Source organism: Carassius carassius, chromosome 14 (genome assembly GCF_963082965.1).
Source record: "Carassius carassius chromosome 14, fCarCar2.1, whole genome shotgun sequence".
Taxonomy (NCBI): domain Eukaryota; kingdom Metazoa; phylum Chordata; class Actinopteri; order Cypriniformes; family Cyprinidae; genus Carassius; species Carassius carassius.
Genome location: NC_081768.1, coordinates 12,941,416 through 12,959,390, shown reverse-complemented (window position 1 = coordinate 12,959,390; position 17,975 = coordinate 12,941,416). Strand labels below are relative to the sequence as shown.

General features: G+C 35.9%; 1 protein-coding gene across 1 annotated transcript in view; it reads left to right on the top strand.

Annotated features, from left to right (window-relative positions):
• Positions 1-3,594: 3,594 nt before the first annotated feature.
• fbxw4 (F-box and WD repeat domain containing 4) overlaps positions 3,595-17,975 on the top strand; it is a 28,215-nt gene continuing 13,834 nt past the window's right edge. Inside the window, exons 1-5 of the mRNA XM_059566182.1 lie at positions 3,595-3,980; positions 5,173-5,268; positions 5,940-6,125; positions 7,154-7,286; positions 8,051-8,145. Of these exons, the coding sequence (XP_059422165.1) occupies positions 3,796-3,980; positions 5,173-5,268; positions 5,940-6,125; positions 7,154-7,286; positions 8,051-8,145 (695 nt within the window). The 5' untranslated portion in view covers positions 3,595-3,795. The remainder of the gene's footprint in view (positions 3,981-5,172; positions 5,269-5,939; positions 6,126-7,153; positions 7,287-8,050; positions 8,146-17,975) is intronic.

Sequence of the window (17,975 nt, the reverse complement as noted above, 5' to 3'; positions counted from 1 at the left end):
TGATTAACAGACCTTAATAATTTGCCACTATTATTCTTCTTTATCAGGTCTCAGTTTCTGTCTCCATGACCATAAAGTTGTAAGAAACCCAGGGGATCCAGCAGGTTGTGGGAAAAATCGCACCTTCTGTGCAGCTTGTGATGCCATGCAAATGAAGAGCAATTCCACTGAGAAAGAGAGGACGCAAAACTGCTTTCATCCATTTTATTGAGCTGCAACCGTCATCCTTAACCCCTGATAAACAAACAGGGCTACCTTCCTAATTTGCTTAGGGAGCAATTTAGACTTGTACAAGCCCCCCTGCTGAACTGGCAGAATGGCAGGGGTGAGAGAATGGGATGACCCAGACCTCTAAGCTGCCTTTACTTCACATTCTGCCTAACCCTGGTAATAAAACCCTTCCTGCAAATTGGAGCTAAATGGAGGAAACATGGGTTGAAATAATGCAAGTCCACCTTGAGTGCTCTTTCTAGCACCCATACGACATCTGTAGTCTCTACAGTGAGCAAGCCATTAAATGTCTATACTAAAAGTCTGAACTTATTGTAGTAAATCTGCTGAATTATTGACACACCGATTCACAGAAAAGAGAGGAGCAGTATGGTTTCATTAATGCAACAATGTATGAGATGGAAATTTAAGTTAATATAACAAGAATAGCAACACTATATTGGCTGTATTCCTAGAGCCAGCAGCCAATCACGAAGTTATAAATGACATGCAAACATTGTTCAAAGAGAAGATGGGACATGACAATTTGACTGTTTGTATATGGGACATATGGAGAAACTGTTGCCTTTTCCAATTGGAGCTGCAATCTTTTGTTTGCCCATGCATTGCTAAAGCTGATTGTCTGAATGATCTGAACAATTACAGGCTAAATGTGTTTGCCAGCCACACAGAGCACCCTGCACCCCTCTAAAAAGATCAAAAGGGAAGATTCCCCCTCCTTCTTCATCTCCTTTCAGTCATGACAATTGAGCTGGAAAGCCAACCATAAATGATTTTTTGTAGAACTTCCAGTATCTGGGACACAGTTATTCAGATACCTGAATTGATACCTGAAGGTTAATAACTTGAAGAACAACATGTTTCAACTACAGGAACTGTTTGCACAATTATGTAAATGATGTCATTATTAATAATTGTTTATTTTATTTTATCTGTCGAGCCTCTAAAGGGGAAAAAGCACCATTATAGCAGTCTGCATGACTAATGCACCATATTCCAAGTCATACAATGGCTTTGTATGAGAAACAGACACAAATGTAAGTCATTATTAACTGATAATCTTCCCCTCCAGTGAGCTGTTAACTTGAGAATTGCTGTGACTGAATCAGTGAGTCAGTGACTTCAACTCAAGAACCGGATCAGTCCAAGTTGTGAATGAATCACTGGGAATGTTTTTAACAGGTTTAACAGATTCACTGAAAAGATTCAACTCAAAAGACTGCTTCAAACTGACTTAAACATCTCTTATGAATGTATCAGACAAAAATATTTCAATGAATATAACTCCAGTTTTGTTGTTCTGTTGCATTATAGCACCTGAGACTTACAAATCATTTGGAATGACATTAGAATGAAAAAAAATAATGACAGAATTTTCATTCTTGAGGAAACCATACTGTTTTCAAAGGTTTTAAAGGAAATTAACACTTTTATTCTGCAAGGATGCATTAAACTGATCAAAAGTGACAGTAAAGATATTTAGAATGTTACAAAAACTAGATTTAAAATAAAATAAGAAAAATGCATTACATTAAATGTATTTCCTGAAAAATGTATTACAGTTTCCGCAAAGATACACAACACAAAAGCTTTCAACACTGATGATAATAAGAAAGGTTTCTTGAGCTCCACGTCAGACTGAAGTAATGGCTGCTTGTTCAGATTTGTTAAAATATAACATAGAAAACAGTTATTTTAAATGGTAATAATATTTAATGGTGTTATGGTTTTTGCTGTATTTTTAATTAAATGAATGCAGCCTTGGTGAGCATAAGATCATTCTTTTAAAACATTAAAAAGTATCAAACTTCTGAACATTAGTTTAGTACCTAAAGCAATAAATTCACAATGTTCATAGCAAAATATGCAAAACATAGCAGTGAAGTCTGTAAACCATGATTTCTATAGCAACAGAGAGAAAGAGGATGAGGCTGTTAAAGAGGTAATATCTGTGACTCCATAAAGGAGATAGGGAAAAGTAAAAGGAAACAGAGGTCTGCGTAACTTGGTCACCGCACTGAATGGACTGAGGTCAGGCCACCACTTTGGTTCAAACAAAGGCAGCCACCAAATAGTCGCATTACTGACAATCACATACCATAACCTAGGATCAAATAGCCCCATTGTGGCACTAATATAAAAAACATGTTGTAGAATGACAAGCGGTGAATGCTTACATGAGATGGGGTCCTCTGTCAATTACAAGTCACTCACCATACAAAAAGAAGAGGAAGAAGAAGAAAAACATCAAGGCAATTGAATGTGCCATAGAGTGAGGGGTGGACAAGCTAAGTGATTGGAGGACAGGCCGAGGGAAGAAAAGAACTAAATTGCATTCCACAAGCAACTGAGCATGTCTTCACAGAAATAACGTCTATAGAGGCACAAGAGATGAGAGGAGAAGACGAATAATAACTAACCTCAATTCTGTGTCTGGACAGTGAAATGCCTCTTTTATTGCATGTATTTTGGTTGTTCTGATAAATAGTTTCACAAATCTACGAAATAAAGCAATTACTTTCAAAAAATACCTTTATTGATGTATGCATTAAAACACGCTTTAAACATGTTAAATTGCCATACATTTTTTGTTTTGTTTTTCTTGCTTCTTCAATTTATAATCTTATAATGGTGTAAAATGGCTTTGACTACTAAATAAATGAAATTGCATCTACATTATTTTTTTTTTACCTTCTTTAATAATACAATTAATTTTCAATGTTTTTTTCTGTACATGCAACGTATTAAGGAGAGGTTTGAGTAACAATTTTAATGACTAATCTTATTATATTTTGATCATTTTAAGATTCTTTTTAAAATCTTTTTTATTGTAGTAATCTCATAAGCTTGAAATCATTGTTCATTAGAAAAATCATTAGAAATGAAACTCACATTTCCAAGGAATCATAATCCTTATCGTGCTCATCACAGACAAGACCACTATAAGAAACATGTTATATGCTCTTCGTGAACATCTATATTCTGCATGGTAAAAAGTCCATACTTAACTTTTTTATTATTATTATATTATATATTATTATATATATTATATTATGTATATATATATAGAGAGAGAGAGAGAGGCTAGGCCTAGCAAAATTCTTTAGAATCTATTGCCATATGCATCCCCAAATATTATGCATCTTGCAACTGGTTTTGGAAAAGAAAGATGGAAGATATTTTTTCCTTTTCAGAAAGTTTTTATTTTTCATATGTTAATCTAGTGTTTATCTAGTATTTAATTGATTTCACAATTAATAGAGAGAGAGAACCATTATAATCACCAGCGTCTGTTCATACATACAGCCTGAATGAAAGGTACCGCAGAAAACCGGATGGATTCACTGGCTCTAGTCAGACACTCTAGTGGAGCACGTGACTTTACTGGTTGTGATGGCTTCCTTCGCTTACTGTGACTACACGCTTTGAGAAAAACATGGGCTTCTGCGTATTCCTGCGTCAAACCGACGAGTGTCCTCTCAGTAATACCCTTCATATTAGTGGAGGAAGACACAGCGTGATAAAGAAAAAAGGGAAAGGGGCTGAGCTGGAGAAGAAGCCGCGATGTTTCTCTTTCAGTTACCCGAAGATGTGCTCTTCCTCGTCTTGTCCTACCTGGATCCCAGATCGCTCTGCCGCCTCTCACAAGCGTGCAAGAGAAGCTACATGTTCATCTCCAGAGACGCTGTTTGGAGGAAAATAGCTAAAGACATTATTAACACTGGCTTGACACGACAAGGAATCGATTTGTAAGGATTTTAAAATACACTAGCTGTGTTGCTAGCTAATAGTTCTCGGCCTACGCATAGAATAACAGAACTACGTAGACTGCGCAGGGGAACGGGCATTCATAGCATTCGTGACGTAAAAACAGCGTATGTTGAGATTCATTTGCGTTCTTACGCTGATAGTCACGTGGGTTTTGTTTACAGGCGCAATCTATGTAAGAGGGGCCTGAAGACAAGTGATAAATTATTCAAGTAATATAACTATTAGCAAATTAATACAATGTAGGATTGTAGTCAGGCTGTTTTGCTTCGTATAATGGTTTAGATTTTTTGTTAAATTTTTATTGTTAATTTTTTTTAAAGACTAATATAGATATGCTCCACTTATTACCAAAATTGGGGGGAAACCCTTTGTGACCCCTAAAAAAATTATTTTGGAAGAACTGCAGAAATTGAGCAACAACAATAATAATTATACATTGCACTTTTCTTTCTTTTTTTATATATTAATTGTAATTATGAGTTTGTTTGTCAATTCTAAGCTCAACCATTCCACACACACACACACACACACTTTATTTATGGAAACTATGGGTAATTTATGATTATTTAATGTTTTTGCTGTAAAATTGCTAAATTACACAAAGCATGGTTTTAAATTGGATTTAGACATTACCCCCAAACTTTGATGAAAAAAATTAAGATTTCGAACCCCACAGAAAATTCATAAAAAATGGAGAGTGAAAAGAAAAACCTGAGGTTTTTGCTCAACATCTGCAGGTTAAACACTTTTATTTAACTGACCATTTGTTGAGACGTTGAAAAAGGTTAAGTTTCAAATGCTGTGCTGTGTCTTTTTTGTGGAAAGTGCCAAGTCAAAAATATTGTATTATAAGTTCACTTACACCAGCTAAAATTATTACTAAATTTGTGTACTATATTGTTAATGCAATTGACACACAAACAAATAAGTTGAGAGCTCTGTTTATTTTTAAATCTATGATATAATAATTCACTTATGTAGTGTGCATTTCCGCTAAACAGTCTACACTGTCTGCTGGAAGGAAATTCTGAAAACCTATAAAGAAGCAGCGTATAATTTCAGAGGCCTTTCAGTCTTCTTCTATGGGGAACATAAATACAACAGTTTCTTTATTTGGCCAGTTGTCTTAAGTAAATTTAAATAACCTCAAACACTCTTAAATTTTTTCAGGTGTGTTTCTATTCCTCTTAAGGACAGAGTGAGGGTGTCCCACAACTGGATCCATGGAGTCTGTCGTAAAGAAGTCCTTTTAAAATGGAAAATTAAGTAAGTTATTTTATATTTTTTATATATAGGCCTTAGTCCATTAAAATCCAGTCACATTTATTTTGCATTTACTTTAGATGTAATTGGAAGCAACACTAACTTAAATTGTCATTTAAGATTACTAGCCATATACAGATGGTGGGGTGGTGTTAGCGCAGTGGATAAGACGCATGCCTGTGGTGTGGGAGACCCGGGTTCGAATCCACTGTGAACCGCCAGTGTGTCCCTGAGCAAGACACTTAACCCCTAGTTGCTCCAGAGGCGTGCGACCTCTGACATATATAGCAATTGTAAGTCGCTTTGGATAAAAGCGTCAGCTAAATGAATAAATGTAAATGTAAATGTAAATACAGATGCAAAAATACAATTGCCAAAACTAGTAAAATAAAATGGTTATAATGTGACCCAACCCATACTCTGAGAGGGAGAAGGGAAAAAGGAATTAAAAAGTAAGTTGGAAGATGATGTACTTTCATAGTCCAACCCCCAAATTCATATTTTCAGATATTTATCTTCTGACTTGGGGTGTGTAGTTGACCTTTCCAATATGGACAAGCCATTATTGTGCTTTTTTATTAGCCTCCTCGTCACCTTAAGCCCCAAGATACAGATTGAGCTGCAGAAAAAACATGTGTAGGAGTAATTTCCATTCCTTGATCGTTCGCCCACAGCTTGTTGCCGTGGATACAGCTGGACTGTGATGTGCTGTATCTCTCTCAGGCAGCAAACATCAGTGCGTACCATCTGAGAGCTGAGGGGGGAGAGTTAAAGAACAATCGAGTGGCCCTGTTCTCGGGACACCAAGAAGACGTGTGCAGATTCACTCTGACAGACACACACCTTATCAGTGCAGGAGGGTAATCCATGCCATCTTTTTAGTCATTTATTGTTTATTATATATATATATGTTTTATTATCAAGTCAGGAATCATATGAACAGATCTGATAAGGAATTGCTTCTCCAAATCTTACAATATAGTCACTGAATAAAATAAAATAAAATAATAAAAAATACTATTTTTTTTTTTTTTTTAAATGAGAAACTGATTTAATTTCCATTAGCAAACAGAGACTGAATGGTAAAACAGGAATGTGATTGTTTCCCCTCTTTTTTTGTTATTGTGCCAGTGCCACTAGGTATTTCCTAAATTTAAACATAGTCAAATATTAACTACAGTAGTTAGACCTGAACATCAAGCTTAGCTTGCATCAAAGTCAATCTGAGATCTTTAAGTCCACACTTAATGGTTTGATTTATAAACACATTAGTTTAAAACACATGATGATGATCATATTATTACTACTACTACAACATAAGGGGAAGTCGTGGCCTAATGGTTAGAGAGTCGGACTCCCAATCGAAAGGTTGTGAGTTCGAGTCCCGGGCCGGCAGGAATTGTGGGTGGGGGGAGTGCATGTACAGTTCTCTCTCCACCTTCAATACCACGACTTAGGTGTCCTTGAGCAAGGCATCGAACCCCCAACTGCTCCCCGGGCGCCGCAGCATAAATGGCTGCCCACTGCTCCGGGTGTGTGCTCACAGTGTGTGTGTGTGTTCACTGCTCTGTGTGTGTGCATTTCGGATGGGTTAAATGCAGAGCACAAATTCTGAGTATGGGTCACCATACTTGGCTGAATGTCACTTCACTTTCATATTTTGTTTACAATCATGAATTACAGTACAGATCATATAAAATAAATCATAGCATATATTGAAAAACATTAAGACTTTTGAGTCATAATTAATCAGGAACAACCAGTGAGGGAATCCTAAAATACGATCCTGAGCTGCTTTTTAAAATTATATTCCATTGATGTTTATTTGCTATAATTCTCTACTTGAATGTCTTTTTTTCATTTCTTCATCTCTTCTTTAATTTTTCAGTGACGGTAAAATAATTGTTCATGACCGAGGAAGTGATTACTCTGTGGGGTTTTGTGGTCACAATCAGGAGGTGAACTGCATTGACTGTAAAGGGGGTTTGATAGTCAGTGGCTCCAGAGACAAAACTGCAAAGGTGAGATTGCATACTCTATGTTTTTCTTCTGTTTTCATTTAAGTAAATATTGTAGTGGAACATGTATGTCCATGACTAGGTTTCTTGCATTGGTTTCTTTTCACTCACTGTGTGGCTTTCGGTAGAATTTGAGGGTGACATGTACAGTATATAGAATAATTTTGTTACAGGATGCAGTTTGTATGGAACAGTGTGAAGTAAATCTTTAAATCTGTCAGTTTGGACCCAGTCAAATTCAGTCCCACTTACTTAATTATTTATTTAAATTCAAGTTATATTTAAGGATGTCTTTAAGCTGTTATTTAGAGTGACTCTATGCTACTGTTTGGCAGGTCTATTTGGTATTTGGACATCAAAAGTTCATACTTCAAAGATGAAACATTTGTTTACTCTTTTTGAAAGAAGTGTTTTATATTACTCACTAAGGCTTTGTTTTTGATATTGAGATAAATTATATTGTGGAAGGTTGTTACAATTTATAATAATCGATTTCCGTTGTAATATATTTTGAAATGTAATTTGTTGTGGTGATAGCAAAACTAAATTTTTTATGAATAAAATTTGTTCAGAAGAACAGCATTTATTTGAAATATACTTTTGTAACACTATAAAAGTTTTTATTTTTGATCAATTTAATAAACTTCTGCTGAATACATTTTTATTTATTTAAAACAAAATCATACTAACCCTAAACCTTTGAACAGGAGTGCTGGTAGATGCCTAACTGACTCATGATTTTAGTACTGTTTGTAATTTAATTTTAGATTTGGGCTCTGGCTCCTGATCGATTTGGCACGTGCTTACACACAATCCCTACTTATGACAGAGTGTGGTCAGTGGCCATCAGTCCATCTGTGTGGTAAGTCTCTACTCATGATTGAGTTGTGCCATGAGATCTGTCTAGTCTTTGTGATTAAGGGTCTTGGTAATGCTTACAAAATAGCCCACCAAAGACCTTTCCTTTCTTCCAGTGTTTGATTAATTTTCGATATTGGATAAAGTCATATCATTCAAAACCTGAATGACTTGCTTCTGTTGAACACATACTCTTGGTAACCAAACAGCTTTGAGCCTTGTCTCAAAATATCTTTGTAACGATATACAAACTCCATAATCATCGGGAAGAAGGAGGCGGGAACCGGCGGACAATCAAATAAAGACTTTAATAACAAAATAAACACAAAACAGCGCAACAGCCCCTCGCGGACGACTGTCGCGCACAAATAAAAAGCAAACACAAACTAAAAACCCAGGCCTGGTCCTCTCTCGTCCTTCACTGTCATCGCTCCAGTTTTATATCCTTCCATCTCCTCTGTGGGACTCGAGACCGGTGGGTCGAACAGGTGTTGTTCATCTCCAATCACTCCACCGGCCTCGTTCTGTTCCCACGTCTCTCGGCCCCACTCGTCACAATCTTCTTTTATGTTCCACAGTAAAAAGTAAGTCATGCAAGTTTAGAACAACACAAGGGTGAGTTAATAATGACAGAATTTTCATTATTGGTTGAAATAATTTAAAAAGTGTATTTTTTAACCTTCTGCCTGAGACCAAATGTAAAATCTGGGATTCGAAATCTAGGCCGGGAAGTTGTCGAATTTTGAATAATTTAAAACCAGACACATTAGGATGAAAATCGAAATAGGCATTATTTATGCTTCTGCACTATTTCTAGGTCAAATACAAACATATTTATGCATCGATTATCCTAATCAACTTGGCAATCTTCTTTGAGTTAAAGCTCATCTTGTACAAGATTGTAAACTGTTGATAATTCAATTCAGGTTTTCTGTCAGATTGTTAAGGAAAATAGAAACTTTGAACACTGTATTCCTTCTGTATCTGTGATTTCAGTTTCAGGCCGTCTCACTTGTTGGACATTATGTGTTTGATTCTGCTGCATACTTCATACTCACTGTTCTTCTCACCATATGAATCACCAACAGACCTGAACATCAACCTTAGCTTGCATCAAAGTTAATCTGACATCTTTCAAATAATGGATGTATCAGGGGTTTAAAAAAAGGGCGGGGGGGCGGCATTGTTAGGCTCGTGAGGTGAAGTGGTCATAGACAGGGCAACCCAATGCAGGTGGCTAGACCCTTTTTTAATACATACTCTTCATTTTATTGCCATGCCATTGCTTTGAAGTCAATTAGTTCACACCTCTGAAATGCAGATGGAGAAGATTGTGATCCCTGCCCCTAAAGGCTTAGAAAGCAGAATTTTGCCCTCTCATAATGTGAAAAAGACCCTTTTTTGGGGCCTAAAACTATCAAATGTACCCTACAATGTTTTTCCCTCTTCTCAGCTTTCACCAGGACAGTGGCGATACATCATTGAATGTTTCTTTGTGTTTCTTGACTTTGTAAACATAGAAATGTGTTGAACCGTCCAGTTGATAAATTGTTCCAAACTTTAAAGAGCTGTTTCAGTCTACAACTGGTTAACCGTTTCTCCCTCAATACATCTGGGAAGTTTCCCAATGTGATGAGCTGTTTAAACAAGTGTGGGATGGAGTGAGACAGGCGAAGAGGGAGACAGAGAGGAAAAAAACGTGCAGGATATTATGGTGAAGCGGAGTTGCCTTTACATTTACTGCCTTTGATTGCTCGGCCATGTATACTCCCACACGCTTAATGACACGCAGGCACATGAAGCCGTAACACTAGCGCAGACAGAGCCTCCACCTGCCCCTGATCCGTCAAACGCACCTTCACAGCACTGCTGAAGGAATGGAAACACTGTGCGCTGGGAAACACTAAAAGACACCGAAGACTCCGCTGTGTTCTCATCTTTTGTCATGTAGTGGAAGAAAGCCACTGCTACTTGAGCAGATGCAATGGTTCAATGCAGTTTTAGTCACTCAGTTGAGTTATTAATCCCGCTGCCCCATCTCCTCAGTCAAGAATTTAGGTTTCAAAATAAGAGACGATTATCCACATCATTAATTCTCCAATTTGATGGCTGAAATAGCAGGCCTCTGAAACAGACTGCTGGACCTAGATAATGGACCACACATCTTTACACATATTGACGGTGGGAGAAGTCAATAGAATTTGACTTGAAACAAAAAAAGTTTTTATACTTTTTGATGCCTTTGCACCAAACCTATACTGACCTATAATGATCTATTTATAGTGTGAAAATTTTAATGTTTGTAAAAATCTTGTAAATAAACTACTATTCATAAGAAATGAACTATTTTATTTAGCAATGATGCATTAAATTGAGCAACAGTGATAGTAAAGACATTTATAATGTTACCAAAGATTTCTATTTCAAATAAATAAATGTTCTCTGGAACTTTCTATTCATCAGAGAATCCTGATATATATATACAGTACAGACCAAAAGTTTGGAAACATTACTATTTTTAATGTTTTTGAAAGAGGTTTCTTCTACTCATCAAGCCTGCATTTATTTGATCAAAAATACAGAAAAAAAATGTTAAATGTTAAAATATTATTACAATTTAAAATAATTGTTTTTAAATTTATTATACTTTAAATTATGATTTATTTCTGTGATGCAAAGCTGAATTTTTAGGATCATTATCACATGATCCTTTAGAAATCATTCTAATATGATGATTCATTATCAAAGTTGGAAACAGTTCTGCTGCTTAATATTTTTTCAGAACGTGATACTTTTTTAGGATACTTTGATGAATAAAAAGTAAAAAAAAAAAAGCTATGTTTTTAAAATATTCATATTTTGTAATAACAATATACACTACTGGTCAGTAATTTGGGGTCAGTAATTTTTTTTTTCTTTTTTTTAAATAAAATCAATACTTTTATTCAGCAAGGATGTGTTAAATTGATAAAAAGTGATAGTAAAGAAAATCTATTATTAGAATTTTTTTTTTATTGTGAATAAATGCAGTTCTTTTTAACCTTTTATTCATCAAATATATTAGACAGCAGAACTGTTTCCAACACTCATAATAAATCAGAATATTAGAATGATTTCTAAAGGATCATGTGATAGACTGGATGTTACATGTGACACTGAAGGCTGGAGTAATGATGCTGAAAATTCAGCTTTGCATCACAGGAATAAATTATTTTTTTTAAGTATATTCAAATAGAAAACTATTATTTTAAGTTGTAATAATATTTCACAATATTACTGTTTTTTCTGTATTTTTGATCAAATAAATGCAGGCTTGATGAGCAAAAGAAACTTCTTTCAAAAACATTAAAAATAGTAATGTTTCCAGACTTTTGGTCTGTACTGTATATATATATATTAAGCAGCACAACCATTTTTCAGCATTGATAATAACCAAATCAACACCAAATAAGCATATTAGAAGAATGATTTCCATAAAGATTATGTGACACTAAAGACTGGAGTAATGAGGGTGAAAATTCTACTTTGCCATCACAGGAATAAATTACATTTTATAAAAGTTTTTGCTGTATTTTTAGTCACATCTTTAGACTTCTTTCAAAAACATTAAGACATCTTATGATCTTATGACCTCAAACATTTGAACAGTAGTTTATCTTCTTGAAAGTACTTGCTTTTCATTAAGTTGACACTGTATCTTTTTAGCTATCAATAGAATAAATTAATTGTGATAAATGTCATACTATTAACCAGTGTTTAGAAAGCAGAATTGAAATGTAATTATTTATTACAATAATTATTATTTAGCTTTTTTCATATTTTATATTTTTAAAATATTAATTTATGTTTTAAGATGTAGTTATATTATATACATTAAATTCAATTATTCAACAGATTTTCTGTTTCGTATGTTCAGGCTCCACCAGTTAGACAGAGCAACAGATGTCCCCTAATTGAGAGTGTGTTCTGATTTCACTCCTGCAACAGGAGACGGAGAGGGTTTCAAAATAGTGATTGCACAGTGTGTTTTAATTTGGAAACCTGAAGAAATAGATAGGAAGCCCTTGTGTTGCAAATGTAATTGTTCCAGCTTCACGCTTTAGGTATCTAAAGGACAAGGAGCAAGTGAGGAGACGCTGCAGTGAGCAACGGGTCCAAGAGAAGGGGTGAGGGACAAAGAAAAGAGAAAGAACAGAGAGAAAGATGTTGAAAGAGTGTGCATATGCTCACCTCTGACACTCAGGTGTTAGGGGCTGTATTGTTCCAACCCAATGCAGAATCACACTTGTGTATAAAACAAAAGAACCGTGTAAGAAAATATAGCTCTTCTCTCTTTTTTCCCGCCACCATTTGCTCAGGCTCTGATTTGTATTTCTTTCAATCTAACCTTCCTCCTAATCTGTTTCTTAACCCTCCCTCCCTTTTTGCCGTCGTTTTTTCCAAGGAACGTTATCTGAAGGTCTGTTAGTGGGATATTCCGGCTGGAGCGAAATGCCAAGGCTGACTGTTGTCTTTCTTTTAGCAGTCACTGATCCTAACTGTATCCAGTGGCCCTTGAGATTGCTTTTACAGTTTTAGGCACCTGGGATTTTCACTGCATTTTATTTCTTTCATATTGATCCATCTTCTCAGGTTTTTCCGTAGTTATATCAGAGCGTAATGCGTGCGAGCGGTGGATGGTCCTGTGCAGACTTGAAGAGCTCCATGGTGACTGCATGACTTTCACAGCTGAAGTTGCAATGTGAACGCTAGTTCTGAAATTCCCTAAATTGTGTCATATGGCTAGCGGTCCCAGCCTTAACTGTGAGACCACTCCAAAAAAAAAGGCCCCTCTCCCATTGCGAAGGTAATGGGCACTCTGGCTCCCTGCATTGTTCTCATTTCTCTCCAGGGGGTTGCTCTTCTGCTCTGAATTTCATTTACAATCTCATATCAAAGAGACAGCAGCAGCCATGTTGAAGGGAAAAAATGGTATTCACAGCAGCCCAAATGATTCCTGATTCTTGATCTGTAACCCGTGAGCTTGACTGCCCCCCCCCCCCAATAGCCCCATCTCAGTCTAGTCTTTGTCTGCCATGTCAGACTTCAGACTGTCACCCCAAATGTTGATTCATCTGCTCCTGTGTGAGCAAAGGCCCTGATTGCTACTAATAGCATCTGATTTGCATACATTTTATTTTGAGGACACTGTTTTAGGACCTGGAATGACAGTCGGTAATGTGGCTCTCAGAGGAGAGGAGTCTTTCATAACTTCGTAGCAAACTGTGTGATTAAGGAATAAGCAAGAGCTGTGTTATGGGTTTAAACATTTTTTAATTCTTTATTCTGTCAGTTCATGTTCATGTTCATATTTATATATAAAATCTGAGTGCAATAGATGAAGGCAATACAATGGCAAACATATTGTACATAGTTCTTTCCACAAAAATATTATGTGGTTATTGAGCAATTTTAAGTTTAAGTGCAATTTTTACTATATATATAAAAAAAAAATATTGCACAGTATTATATTTTGACCAAATTAACATAGCCTTGATGAACATAACATTAAAACTTTCAAAAACATTTAAAAAGCCTACTGACCCCAAACTTTTGAACAGCTGCTTTTTTTATTGTATTGTTTGACTCTTTATTACTATTTTTACGTATGTTTACTAAACTATTTCACCTAAATATCGCAGGCACTGGACATTGAATATCTGTTATCCTTTGGACTTGCCGTCCTTCACTCCTTGTATCTGTCTGACCCATCCCATTTCAAGTCTTTGTCGTTCCCTTTTTACCGCTAGATGTAGAATTAGTAGGGAGTGCCTCTTGTGAGAAATAGTTTCCTGTAGTGTCAGACATGACAGATTTTACCCAACAAGATGGGACTTGTTGAGACTGGAAGAATCCATCCAGGCCTGGGTAACTCTAGCCAGAGTATATGTAAGGTACGTCTGCTACTCTCCCTCTTACATATATCACACAGACATGCAGCACAGAGTCTGTCAGTAAGTTCATTAAGCTTGTTTGATATAAAGTGGGGTTTAGGTTCATCTGATTTTAGTTTGATGTCAGCACTTCAGTTGCAGAGAAAGTAGAAAAAAAGTGTAATTGTTAACCTGAAATGTGTCATTTGGTCTTGTTAATACCACATGCTCATCTCACTGATCTTGAGAGAATTATGTTTGTTTAGCTTTTCGGACGTTGTTTAATTAAAGTTTAGATGAAGAGGCCTCACTTGGATGATCAAATGCACTTGTCCTCATTGGCCGGTGCAAATTGCGCATAAATTTGTGTCTGTTCATCACCCAGGGAGTTTTTGAACATGGCTAATCAATGTCTTATGCAGGGACTCTAAACACAGATAGCAGATATTGATAATTTTGTGCTTCTTGTATGTTATGATGGGATAGCCCACGTCACGTTGAACAGAAGTACTCCTCGCTGCCTCAAAGAGCACAGTACACACTACCCAGTAGTCGCACAGCGTCTAGGCAGGGAGGATGAAAAGGCACAGGGTGCAAGCTTCAAAAAGAGAAGCAACCCAGAGGAGAAGCGAGAAAGGCTTCTTTTTGGGGAGGCCTGTTTTGTTTAGAGTTGGTCAAGCACAACTACAAAGATGTTGCAGGGGTGCTGCCTTTGAAATCTTCCAAAGAAAATGATTGTTGGATAAACCGCCCCCGAAATGCCACTTTGTCAAACGGAGGGAGCGTGACCTATGACCCTCAGTATGAAAGTACAGCGAGACGTACTCCTCTATACCACCCTAAGCTCACCCCACCCCAATTTCCCCCCTTTACTCCACCTCATTCAAGCAAAAAGAGAGTGAGAAGGAGAAAAAAAGAGTGAAATTCATGTCATTCATTTAGCTTCTCTCTCTCTTAAGGCTGGGAGGGCGAGCCGTGTCTTAGGAGTCAAGAATTCAATTAGTTAAAAAAGGGGAAAAAACAAGAAAGAGAGCAAGAAAAGAAAGAGTCTGCAACAATAAAGCGATAACGGACAGAATGTGCGTTCCCACACGTTAAATACAGGGCGCTTACTACTGAAAGCACAGCATGGGAGCTATAGCCTCTGACTGCAGGTGGTGTCCCGAATAATTGCAGTCAATATGCCCCTTGTATGCAGGCTTTGCACAAGCAGATCATTACACACATGCCACATACAGGTGTTCCCCAGGCGCATTTGAGATGGAAACTTTTGTTATTCCCTAAAAAGCATTTTTGCTGAGAAGTTAGCTGGGGAGTTCAGCTCTGTGGCTTTGGTGTAATGCACGAGTGCCATTAAAGTTCAGATACATTGTCACAGTACTAAAAGAGATCATATTTATCTTAAAATATCGTTTGTTGACTGTGAAAATTTTAAATCTGTTTTGTGTCAGAATGCGATTTCCTATGCAACCTGTAAGCCTCAGATGAAAATAACAGTACTAGCACAAGTGGCACAGATCCAGGGCATCGTAAATAGAGCTCCAGGCTTTAACTGAAATGGTCAGAAATGCAACAAAAAAAGCATCAATAATTTACTATATATTCTATTACTCTATAGTACTCTTTACACACTACATATGTACACACTATATAGTATAGTGTGTGCATACGGTATGTAGTGTGTATATAGTACTATATAGTAACAGAATGTTATCATTGGTGTAGATGCTAATATAGTTATCTTTATAATATATGCTGCATTTTTATCATCTGATACATCAAATTCTTGAGCTCTTTAAAGTCCGATGGATTCTGATTGTCTGTCAATGTTTTATCTTCATCAGCTGGAAAAAAAAATCTTTTAAAAATGGTTCCAACAACTTTGTTCTTCTTTGTCGTTATGGTTAAATCTGTGGTGTGATCTTTCCTATTATCTTGGAATTAGAATGCTTCTTAAAACTTTGTAGTCATTGTTCTAGTTAACATCCTTGGTGTCAACATTTATAAAAGCTTTAAGGTAAATGACATATTGGAGCCATAATATTTAAAGTTTTTTATGTTTATTAACTATTTCGTAATTTGTCAACAATATTTGGCTCTTAATTGTTTAATTTTAATAGTCTTTTATGGCTCCCTGTAATTTTTTATTATCTGATGTCCTGATAAATGTGTGATTTAATTAGTGGCAGGCGAAGAGGTCTGCATAAACTAGCTGCTGACTTTCTCATGGCTTTGTGTGTGTGTGTGTGTGTGTGTGTGTGTGTGTGTGTGTGTGTGTGTGTGTGTGTATGTATGTGTTTTATGCTCTAATTTGATGTGGTGCTGTTCCACTCGGCTAAGCAAAAGGTGGTGTATGGAATGTTCCTCTGACCTCAGATGCAGGGGACATGAACAGAAAGCCAAAAGGTCTGTGAACTCGGGTGTGAGCTGAACAGGGGGGTGGGAGGGGGGCTTGGGGGAGCTGGGCTGGAGGGTCGACACAGAGAGGGAAAGAGAAAGACCCTGTCTATTGTGTTCCTCCAGCCAATATAAATACATCATAACCCTTTTCAATTCAAACATATTTAGGGACTAAGATGAAAGCACTCTAACATCCCCTTGAACAAAGCCAGGGGTCAGCTATAACAAATGAACAACATCCACTGCAAGGCTGATGCACGGGGGATTAAACTCCCTTTGAACCCTGTCTTTACCCATGGGCCTTTAGGACAGGCTGAGATACATTTGGGGTCAATAGATTTTTTTCACTGTGTTTAAAATATTTTACTCATTTATTATAATCATTATACAATTAATGACAATTTAACTGCCATATTTTAAATCTAGGATTATTTGATTCTTTCTTTTTTTCATTCTTTGTGTTACTTTTTAGATAAATGGTAATAGAAGTTGTGATATTAAATTGATGTGATAACCAATTTGTTAAAAATGATTTCCTGCTGCTGAGAGAGAAAATTGTAAGGCAGTATTTGAGTCTCCTAATTAAAACTAAAAGTCTTTGCACTAGAATTTTTTTTTATTTTTTTTTTATTTTTTTATTTTTTACAGAAAATTATAACATTTAAATTAGGTGGGTTTATGGCAGAAGGTATTATATAACACCTAAATGCATTAATGTATACCAACAAGATACATTTATATTATGTTAAATCAAGTAGAAACCACTATTTAAGGTAACAGTTGAAGGTCACCACTTTTTACAGTTTAGATTTTTTTTTTTTTTTTAAAAGGTCTTTTTTTGGACCAAGCTGGTTTAAGTGGTTGACCTGCTGAACTACCAGCTGGTTAGTTAGCTGGTTAAAAAAAACACACACAGCTTGACTACTTGACTTATTTTTCTAGTAGGTTTGCTTTATTTTGCTTTGATGTAAAGCTGTGTACACATAGAAAGCCATATAGCATTTTATAATCACACACAAAACTGAACAACTGTCATACTGCTGAAAATATCAATATATTTTTATACAGTTAGTGGCATCTCTATTTTGAATGAATTTATCCTGAAAACCTGAAAAGTTTTTACTTTAGTTTTTGTCGTTTCTGTGTACTACTTTTTTTTTACACTACCTTTCCAAAAATTTGACGTCGCTGACGTAAGGTTGTTTAATGCTTTTGAAAGTTTCTCATGCTCATCAAAAATTCATTTATTTGAACTTAAACAGTAATATTTTCGTATTATTTCAATTTAAAATAAGTATTTTTTCTTTTTTAATATAATTCTAAATGTAATTTATTCCTGCAATTTTCCAAAAGCCATTACACCAGTCTTCAGGTTTACATGATCCTCTAGAAATCATTCATTAATTATTAAATTAAATTAATAAAGAAACGTTTATTATCATTATCAATGTGTACTTCAGTTTTCACTGTTTAATATGTATGTGCAAACCATGATACAAAATAAATAATTAAATAATTATAA